This window comes from Alosa sapidissima, chromosome 24 (genome assembly GCF_018492685.1).
Source record: "Alosa sapidissima isolate fAloSap1 chromosome 24, fAloSap1.pri, whole genome shotgun sequence".
Taxonomy (NCBI): domain Eukaryota; kingdom Metazoa; phylum Chordata; class Actinopteri; order Clupeiformes; family Clupeidae; genus Alosa; species Alosa sapidissima.
This window is the reverse complement of record NC_055980.1, coordinates 7,515,981-7,526,191: the sequence shown is the minus strand read 5'-3', so window position 1 is coordinate 7,526,191 and position 10,211 is coordinate 7,515,981. Positions and strand designations below refer to the sequence as shown.

At 42.5% G+C, this 10,211-nt stretch overlaps 1 protein-coding gene across 1 annotated transcript; it reads right to left on the bottom strand.

Moving 5' to 3' along the window:
• Positions 1-24: 24 nt before the first annotated feature.
• Positions 25-9,382, bottom strand: gspt1 (G1 to S phase transition 1). The gene is made up of 14 exons (XM_042082062.1): positions 8,912-9,382; positions 7,886-7,927; positions 6,529-6,762; positions 6,286-6,319; positions 6,011-6,088; positions 5,384-5,564; positions 4,489-4,643; positions 4,192-4,332; positions 3,967-4,060; positions 2,637-2,717; positions 2,206-2,379; positions 1,746-1,835; positions 1,468-1,636; positions 25-637 (listed from the first exon to the last, which is right to left on the bottom strand). The coding sequence occupies exons 1-14, from the start codon at positions 9,072-9,074 to the stop codon at positions 585-587; spliced, it is 1,689 nt and encodes a 562-aa protein (XP_041937996.1). The 5' UTR covers positions 9,075-9,382; the 3' UTR covers positions 25-584.
• Positions 9,383-10,211: the final 829 nt, after the last annotated feature.

The window sequence follows — 10,211 nt, the reverse complement described above, 5'->3', positions numbered from 1 at the left end:
ATAACTCAAACACACATGCCAATGTGAAATTTGAGTTCTTTCACAATTCCGTACTTTATTTTGCACTGCAGCTTCAGGTCAACACAGGCCATAACAGTGGAAGTGCCTCCAGGCCCAATTCATTTCAGGGTAAGAGGAGCTGAACGGACACACTTGTCATTCATATCAGCATGATTTTTTTCAAGTGCATTGGGTACTTCTGATAAATTGTTACTGTTGGCTGACTACTCTGAATTAAAATTCTGCTAGATCTCTTTCTGCCTTTCCAAAAGACACGAAGAGAGAATTTCACCTACTTTTAAAATGTTAGAGTTGTGATGGGTTGACCCAAGGTAGTTGGGGCTACATGAGTGGCATAGCTGAGCTCTCAATATGAGAAAGCTGACACACTGTATTCTTCCATATTACTGTTCTTCTTAAAAACATCAATCAGTTCCTTTTGTCAAACATGATTTTTGTTGTGTTAAAATTGCTCCTTGGCGGGTAGATAATGTGGAGCAGGGGATGGCTACAAAGGACTGTAGGCTAGGATACCATCCCCCTCTATCCCAGTGTACACAAGGGGACAGTCCAGCAACTCCACATTAGTCCTTCTCAGGCACCAGCTTCAACACCTTGCCAATGGCAATAGTCTTGCCTACAACAGAAGACAAGTTTAATTAGATTTTGTATACTTCAACTGATTTCACACAGAACTTTGCTGTTGTATGAGAGGTTTTGGTGTAATACAGTAATACTCTGAAAGTAAACAAACAACATCAAATATTATATTATGTGAAATATTAGCAGCGTACCCCCAGGATCCTCCAACTTAAATTCAAGACTTTTAAAGACCTTTTTAATACCACTTCGAATTAAATTTAATACCAACTTCACACCCATTCACATTGTTTTTTTTTCTACAGGCCAAAATGAACGAGCTACAACCAGGGTAGCCTACTTCGGTGGCATTGTATGTATGCGTCTCTGTGTGTGTGTGTGTGTGTGTGTGTGTGTGTGAGATATAATTAGGGTGTGTGCAAGAATTTTGTTTACAAGTCTTGAATTTCATTCACAAGGCCTTTTTTTCCTTTGGTAGAATTAATTAATTTCTGTAGAGACCATGATATTGTAGATCCCAAGGGGAAAATGTGCATCTCTTCAGAAAATAAACAAACTAGCCTATCGATTTTATTTTGAGACTTGTGTTCACAATTCTTATCCCTCAGTCATTCATGCATTCAAAGTGAAAGTGTGTGCAAGCGCTGGTGCGTCTAAATGTCATAGCTCATGTCTCCATCATTTACTACAGAAAGGATCAGTGCCATGATAACATAAATAACAATATCTAAAGGCTGCATCTTTTCAGTCCATCTTTCAAAAGGACTTAATGACAGGCAGACACCTCTACATGTATAACGGTCAGTAGCAGTTGCAGGGGACTACAAACATACAAACTTTGGCCAGCCAGGGGCGCTACTAGCCTACCTTCATCCCTCAGCGTGAAGCGGCCCATCTGGGGGAAGTCTTTGAACGTTTCTAGGCAGATGGTGCCCACTGCCCTCAGCCGGGCGATGCACACCTGATCCTGCTTGACAAAGCGGGGTCGCGTCTTGCTCTTCTCGCCACTCTTTTTGTCTACCAGACAGATTAAGGCCTGGAGGGTGACGGAGCAACACATACATTAAGTCCACATTGGTATGCAACCTAACAACTGATGCGTTCCACGTTGACAAAAGGTGTGAGGCTGATTCAAAGACACTTACGGAGATCTGCACCTCTTCGATGCAGGTGTGGATGTGAAGAACTGCATTGTAACCTGGGCATATGATGGATTTGTGTTCAATGATGACAATCTGAAAAAAAAAAGACAAAAACATAATTATATCAACCTTTTCCTATTCTGTTTGTGTATCCAAACACTATGTATATATGTGTGTGTGTGTGTGTATATATATATATATATATAAATAAATAATATGTATGAGGTCCCGGGTTCATTCCCCGGCATCTCCACGGTTCTTTCTTGAATTTCCCCTTGGGGATCAATAAAGTATCTATCTACAATAATAACTTCTATCACAAATGTGAACCAGCAGAACATAGAGATTAGACCTGAACAGAAAATTTATATTTAACATTACGCCTTGAGAATCCATTTAATATGACTAGGGTGAACAGACACAGGTTTCAGCTGTGGCCTTCCACCATCCTATTGCCTCGTACCTGGGCATCGAACGTCCTCCCTGTGTGGCAGAGGTTCTCAGCGTTGCATAGGATGAAGCCGGGCAGGATCTCCTCCTCTTCTATGCCTTTGAGCCGCAGCTTGAGGTTCTCGCCGGGCATCGCGTCGTCCGTCTCGATGTCATCCGAGAGCAGACTCAGGACCTCTACGGTGTGCTGCCAAGATAAGACAATGCTCGCAGTATCGTAACTGCTGCTTAACAACCCACTTCAGAGACACAGCCCACAGCACACACTTAAACAGGCACAGGACCAGCAGTGCCTGGTTTTACTGGTAATGGTAACGTTTCTTTTTCACCTTTTAAGACAAATGTCATGTCAAAGTGACTCCACTAGTGAAATTCCATACATGAGTTGGTTGAAAGAGTTTGTTGCACAATAGAAATGAACAGTAATTGCAAGCATCACCTTACCCTGTTTGGCATCATGACAAGTTGCTGTGCTTTGCTAATGGAGCCTGACTCCAGTTTCCCCAGGATCACGGTTCCCATGTCCTACACATGATGAGAGGCAGAACCGCAGGCTTACATTACACACAGGGGCCGTCAAACAAACCAGCACTGCGGTTGACAGGAGATATCAGGCAGCAAGATGTCTATCTCCCATGTAACTGTTTCCTTGTGTCAATTGTCTCTAGGGTCAGGGGTCATACAGGGAATGAAGGCATTGAAAGAAAAGTGACCTTGTTGCCTTAAAGGGGGCAGAAACTCCCAGGTGAACAAACAATAAGCCATGTCGTCATATTGCAACATGCAACTAGACATTCGAGAACATTCATGTTTTCACAATCTTTAATTGTCTTTACAATGTGCTTCTACATGCCTGCTATACTGCTTCTCTTAATCTGCAGTATTAATTCTGACCACACATTGAAATACTCATTTAAATCCAATGGCTGAGCCAAAGAGCTGACTAAGATTATTTCTTTGTGAATGTGCACCTCCCTGCCCCCACGTCACGTGTGGTAAGATGGTGGTAACTTCAAAGGGCTGTGCGTCATGCACAGAGCGATGCCACCTGCTCACAAATGAGCACAGCCGAATATCATAATCCTCTTACTGTTCCTCACCCAACAATAGGGCTGATGAAATAATGATGATGACCATCACGTCAGACAGCCAACAATTGTAGTTGGTTAGTAAAGACAAGTGATATTTTGAATGATGATTTGAATTTGAAACGTTTGTGGGTCAATATTCCAACCCGTCTTCGGCGAGGCTGACTTTATGAGATTATGGATCTTTTTTCCCCTTTCGACATACTAACCATCAGCGACTAATCATCACAGACAACATAAACAGCATGCAATTAACTTGACCTCAATCTCATTATTTACACTGCATGTAGGGCCTAGTCTGAGCTTCTTGGTTTCATAACGAAATGTCTCTGTTACACAACACAGCAGACAGAGAGGGAGGGTGAGCAGAGGAGAGGAAGAAAGTAGACTGAGAGAAGGCAACAATGAGAATTTGCATCTCATTTGGATCCGAGAGTCACTCAAACACGTCGCCCGACACAACAACACTTACATTCAGCGTGCATAAACAGAGTGACAAAAATTATGAAACATTCACATCTAAATGAACAAAGTTCATCTTGGCACTCTACTTCAAACTGCACTGATTGAGCCTGAGGCCCATTAACAAAACTCATTTGTGCAGCTACATTGAGAAAGAAAATTACCAGGTCCAAGGTTAACATCACAATGATGTGTGTGTGACTGCCAGGCGAGGATCAGCTTACCTTGTACTTGTCTACTATGGGTAATCTAACAGGCCCATCTAATGATCTGTTGAAGTTTGGCAAACTGTCCAGATGAGAAATGAATGGTAATCCCCTGTAATCATTACAAAAAAAGAAAAGTTTTACACAACCGTTTCCAAAAACTACTTATTCAGACAGTTTTGCTCACTTCCACACAGACACACACACACACACACACGGGACTAATCAGGAGAGGATACTTACGTGTACCAGGGACAGAGTTCACACGGCTCCTTGAGGTTGGCTCCAGTGAGGCCGGAGCAGGGCATGAAGTGGATGTCTTTTTTGGGGTTGAAGCCCACCTTCTTAAGAAATGGCACTAGTTTCTCTTTGCATTCCTCATACCTACAAGAAGCAGGCAGACATTGGCTGAAACTGTATGGCTTTTTCGTAAGTGGTTTATTGGAATTGCTAAACAGCCTATTCAAGGATCAGGTCCGTCTGGCCTGTATAGCCACTTTTTGAGCCAAGTGGAGAGTTTTTGGTTGCGGTGTAACTCACCTCTCGAGACTCCAGTTGACCGTGGGGTCGTCCATTTTGTTGATGAGGACAATCAGGTGTTTGACTCCGGCTGTCTTGGCCAGCATGGCGTGCTCCCGGGTCTGACCTCCCTTCTCGAAGCCCGTCTCAAACTCGCCTTTCCGGCCCGAGATCACCTGTCGGAGGACGAAACAACCGTCATCAGCAGCTGAGCCTCTGTGGTAAAAGACCAAGGGCAAGACCCTACACATATACCCAGCAAGCACTTCTTGTCCAGCCAAATTGTCTCTGTTTTGAAACAGCAGTGCTACTCAATACATTTTACAGCTCGTTATAACATTTGTCCATGTGAATATACCAAATAAATGATGTTCAACCACCAGATGGCCTCATTAGCTGTAACGATTTAGGTCCTACATTTTAGGAACTCCAGATTGATTGCATCTGTGCTGCCTTCATTAACTAGGCTGATAACTTTTAAAAAAGCGCTGATAACAGCAGGTAATGATTCTGTGAAGAGCCATTTATAGTGACTCAATAATAGAGGCAATAAATAAGGGTCAGAAATGTAACTGGCTTTTGTATAGGGCAACAAAATGAAAAGCACAGGCACACCTGTTCATGACCTGTTCATCTCACTGACTGCTCTATCCATTCTAGAGTGTTCTTCTGATCTTCCTCTCTTTAGCCTCTCCCTCTCTCCAAACACATGTGGCTCTCCTGCCGCTGCCCATAACTCGGAGCGCTAAACAAGCAGTAAACATTCAGCGACGCTGAGCGGTCATTTGTCAGGGTAAACCAGCCAGCTGACAGGACCCATCAAAAAGGCTGCAGCTGGAGGCGCCCACTCGACATCTTACTGCGACACACACACTCGCGCCTCTGCAGAGTGACAGAGTGACTGCAGGACGCTCACCAAGACTGCCAGGTCAGCTTGTGATGCTCCACCGATCATGTTGGGCACAAAGCTTTTGTGGCCGGGCGCGTCCAAGATGGTAAAGTGCTTTTTCTCCGTCTCAAAGTATGCGCGGCCCACTTCCACGGTCTTGCCCTTGTCTCTCTCCTCCTGGTTGGTGTCCAGGGCCCAGGAGAGGTACCTGTGAGAACGCGGGAGAGATCACTGGATGGATTCAGTCATAGAACACCACCAGATGTAGATTACAGTTGGTTATTCCTCTCATGGAGATGTTGGTTAATAATGCAGCACTAGGGCTGTATATTCAAGAAAGAATCTGGTGGTACGTTATGCATCATAATATTGAAGTTATGATTCAATATACTGCAATAAGCAAGGAGGTATGTTGCAACACTATAAAATCAGAGTGAAAAAGTTTACTTTATGAAGCACAGTTAAATTACTATAGTTATTATATAAAGGCATTATCTATAAGTATATAAATAGGAAGCTACGAACATGGTACAATGCACACACCAGTATAAATAAGTGGATGCTCTCAATTATCACTAGCTGCATTTAAACCCTGTGACGAATGAAAATGGAAGAGCAACAAGGTCAGCTATTTTCAGTGCAAATGCTACTTACCAAGTCTCTCTGTTCTTCTCTTTGGCCTCTTTCTCGTACTTCTCCAAGGTTCTCTTCTCCACCATTCCTGTCAGATACCTGGAGTGGGAATTTGAGAGTCAGGGGTGGTTTTAATGGCCAACTGGGGGGAGGTGGTCTGAATGGACATACTTCACCTTAAATACAGCAGAGAACAGCTTCCAGAGATAGTACTTTCAACAGATTTTGTTTCAACAGTTTAACAGATTTTGCAGAATGTCAGAAGATGCTCTGAATTACCACAATTCATAACTCACATGATTTGTCCTCCGATTGTTGATTTTCCTGCATCTATTCAGGGGAGAAGAAACGGCAGACACATTAAATGACCAAACACACACCAACAATACAGAAATACAAAAAGCAGGGAAAATACCCTGATGACGCAGCAGGTTCACATCACAAATTTGATTATATGCTAGACAGCTGGTCAGCACTCTCTCTCAAACTCTACCTCGGCCAGAAAATAAATAAAAATGCCATTTTGAAGGCAGACTAACCTACGTGCCCAATGAACACCACATTGACGTGCTCCTTCTTGGGGGCATTAGGCTTTGCGGGGGGTGGCTTGGGCACGGGCAGCTCCTCTTCCTCCTCCAGCTCCTCCAGGCCCTCGTCCAGTTCGGGACCCCCGCTCTCTGCTAGGGGCCCGCCTCCTGGCTCCTCTTCGTCCGGCTTCACCTTCTCCTCCCATGTCTCCTCGACGGCCGCTTCTGTCTCGCCATTCTCCACTGCTGCACAAAGAAACACAGGGAAACATATTAATTTAACTATTCAATTAATTTATTAATTTTCCCTTCAGATTATAATTAAAATGTTCTATAACTAACTGGTCAAAATACTGACACATACACTCCACTTACTTAGACACACTTGCATCTCCCCTTGACTTAATGATTTTGACTGGGTCAGTTAGAATTGTAATATACCAACTAAGTGGTGTGTTGTCAAGGTCTCCAGAAGTATCATCATATAAGGAAACCAGCTCTACAAGTACAGCACTAGACTCCTTGGCACCGAGTTCACAATGGCCCTATAAACAGTGTCGTATTCAAGTCAGGGATCTATTTTGACACAATGCATGAAAACACGGCTTATGATTGAATGATCCCTCCAAAGCAGAAAATAAGCAGAACATTGAGTCGTCTGAGGAATTATGCTCTCCACTGACCAATCAGAAAAACCCATTTTCTTCGGCACACTTGCTATTCACAAACAGCTACAGTAAACAATTTGGATGGTCACCACTGTACTCGTACACTGTACACCACTAGATTTCCCCCAAAGCTGAAACGGACCTGAAATGGACTAATGACACTGACACACACAATAATTAAGTAAATGTACAGGAACCGTGACTATGCATTTATTTTATACAGCATTAACAAAGGCTAGGAGTCCGAACAAGACCAACTTCCTCTGCGTACTCTAGAATCCAAGCAGGTGGATCACTGCACATTACCACCAGCATTGCTGTGGTGATCTCCCTTTAACAAGTGTTTGGGTCTTGTCTTTCTGCCAAGCTGTAGTGGCAACGCAGAGCGTAGAGTTAAATAAGGCATGTAACGTGAGTCGATGGGGACATCCAGTTTCAAGCCAGTTTTAAACTGCGCTGGTTGGCCTGTATATGGCTGCCTGACCAACGGAAGGAGGACACCAGCATATCAACCCATGTGCTGGACACCGTTAGGTTGATACTGAAGTGAGAGAAAGCACTATACCTTTTGGTCAAGACAAAAGGCACACACAAATGATGGGGTTGTTTTAATTACGTTGTTGTGATACAGACAGGGAAGTTGGCACAATGAAGGTCTAGGTGAACACCTTAAAATTGTGTCATTATAAAAACAGCCTTACCAACAACTCCTGAAACGTCCTTGTTAGCAGCTATGTCTGCTCCTATAGGAATATGAATGAGAAATAACAGAAAATCATTTTGGGGGTTTTGGAGGGAGCAAGGATAACTGGACACTCGTCTCGTCTTACAGTCACAAAGAAATTAGCTTTATTACCTGAAGAAGCAAAGGGGTGCACTGATAGTACGAATGCTAAATTGGCCTATTGTTAATAATTTTTAGTCACAGAATAAGAATGATCTATAAGTATTGATGTGTATATAAACCTTTTTTTTTTAAAAAAAATAATATATATATTTAAAAACTTTAAAAAGATCATCTTGACGGCAACATGATTTCTTGGTGAAAGGTAATCACATTTTAATCACAAGGTGGCACCCATTACGTCAACGAAGGCTTTATGTGACACGCAAAGAATGTATGCAAACGTATGCGCACGTTTGATGACACTAGGTTGTAGGTGCAGTAATGACAGACTGACTACTACCTCCTTCAAAACCAAACGAAGCCCGGAATGAATTGACAGAAAACGTGTTGTTCAAAATACGTGTCAAGTACGGAAAAACAATGTCACCACCAAATTCGTAATGAATGCCAAATGATGCAACATTGTAGTCGAGAAGTTGTCAGTTAATTTACTAACTTAGCTACTAAACCCACTTAACAAACCATTGTTGTTCGTTTTCTGATGACATCTGAATCTGCCAACGTTAAATTAAACGCATCGTTGTTTGTTACAACAGCCTAAGCTGTAGACGCACTGTTTTCTGTCATCTGCTGAGAGTTGGCTGCCTGGTTGACATTTAGCTAGCAGCAGCTAACTGTTAGCCAGCTAACGGTAACTTCGAACCAAACCTACCACTAGCTGGTGGAGATAACATTACTATCAGTCATTGTGTTCGTATTTGTATAATTAAGCAGTGTATTAGGACAGCTCATTCTGGCAATTAACTGCGCCACAATGTCACGTTAAACGCTGTTTTGAAAACTGTCGAGTATGTGTTTTTCCTTCGCCACATGAACTTACCGTCAGACACTGGAATTACCGAAGGCCCTCCCTGCAAAAAGGTCGGAACAAACTCGGGTGCATTTACATTGAGCCCAATGAACGCAGAAGATACATCCAACGCTGGGGCCTCCACATCGTCCTCCTGTTCCCAGGAATCAGGGGCTGTATCTTGAGGGTCCATCGCGTGTTATAGCCAGCTATATATTGTTGCTTCACTAACGTTAAAGCAGTGTAAGCTGGCCAGCTAGCTAGCCTGCTAGCTAAATTTACCTTTTATTTACTCCTGTAAGCAGTTATCGACAAGGCTTGCCACCACCATAAAATGATCAAACTGCGTTTCCAAAATGAAGCTCGGCGGTTTGGTGTCTTGCTTTAGTCAGATGCACAAGCACCGGTAGCTCACTGATTCATCAACCTCAGAAGGGACGTGGATCCTGTACAGACACAACGCAGCTCCTCGTGTGTGCGTTCTATGGCATTCAGTGAGGAATTCTGGGAAATGGGGTTTATATTATTTTACAGTTGGCTACGAATGACATTACGCTTAAAATTCAAGGCATATCGATCTGTGCATCTTTTCATTTTCGTACATAATCTCATTTGTGTATTCTGTTACATTATTTTTTACTAGACCAAGCTTAGACTATAGTAAAAGGCTACAGTAGGCCAAGAATAATAAAAAGTGAAGTCGAGGATCAAATTATTTTACATTTAAATAAATTTCAAATTAATTTAGTCTAGTCCACCAGGCTAACTAAATCTGGCTAACTAACCCAAGAAGCCGATATCAGAATAGCCTAATATTGTGTTCAAGCTCTCTGTCTACCACCAGAGGTCGCCAGTCACCAATTGAAATGTGACATTTACTCTGGGATTTTCTTAATCAGTCATTTTTAAGGACATTTTATATTTTATTTTATAATGTGTTGAAATTCTCAGATATTTTATTATTCACACATGGTTATTCGTCACCTGGCAAGTATTCCTAGGTGACAGCATGGGCATAGCCTAATTGCAAATGAAAGTGAGTGGATCAATCCACAATTTCATGCGGCATTATTGGGCTATTCATTACAAATAAATGACAACGAAGTCCTTATCAATTAAATGTGTGTCACAATAGCCCACAGTGCCCTGGTGAAAAGCTTGTAAAAGCATTATATTGTGTTTAAAGGATCATTGTTATATTGTGAGTGTTAATCAGTGTATCAGCTATTCACGCTGAAGTTTATGATAATCCTGATTGATACAATCTGTTTTTAATCCTTAATGTGCGTGCAAGAGTGATGGGTAGGCCTATCAAAGAACATGTGGATTA

What these genes read in the sequence shown, in the direction of transcription:
- gspt1 (XM_042082062.1), bottom strand. Translation starts at nt 9,074, where the DNA reads ATGGACCCTCAAGATACAGCCCCTGATTCCTGGGAACAGGAGGACGAT. An exon ending in GAACTCTGTCCCTGGTACAC is followed by an intron (nt 4,061 to 4,191) that starts GTAAGTATCCTC and finishes TAATGATTACAG; the next exon opens with GGGATTACCATTCATTTCTC. An exon ending in CTTCACGCTGAGGGATGAAG is followed by an intron (nt 638 to 1,467) that starts GTAGGCTAGTAG and finishes CTTCTGTTGTAG; the next exon opens with GCAAGACTATTGCCATTGGC.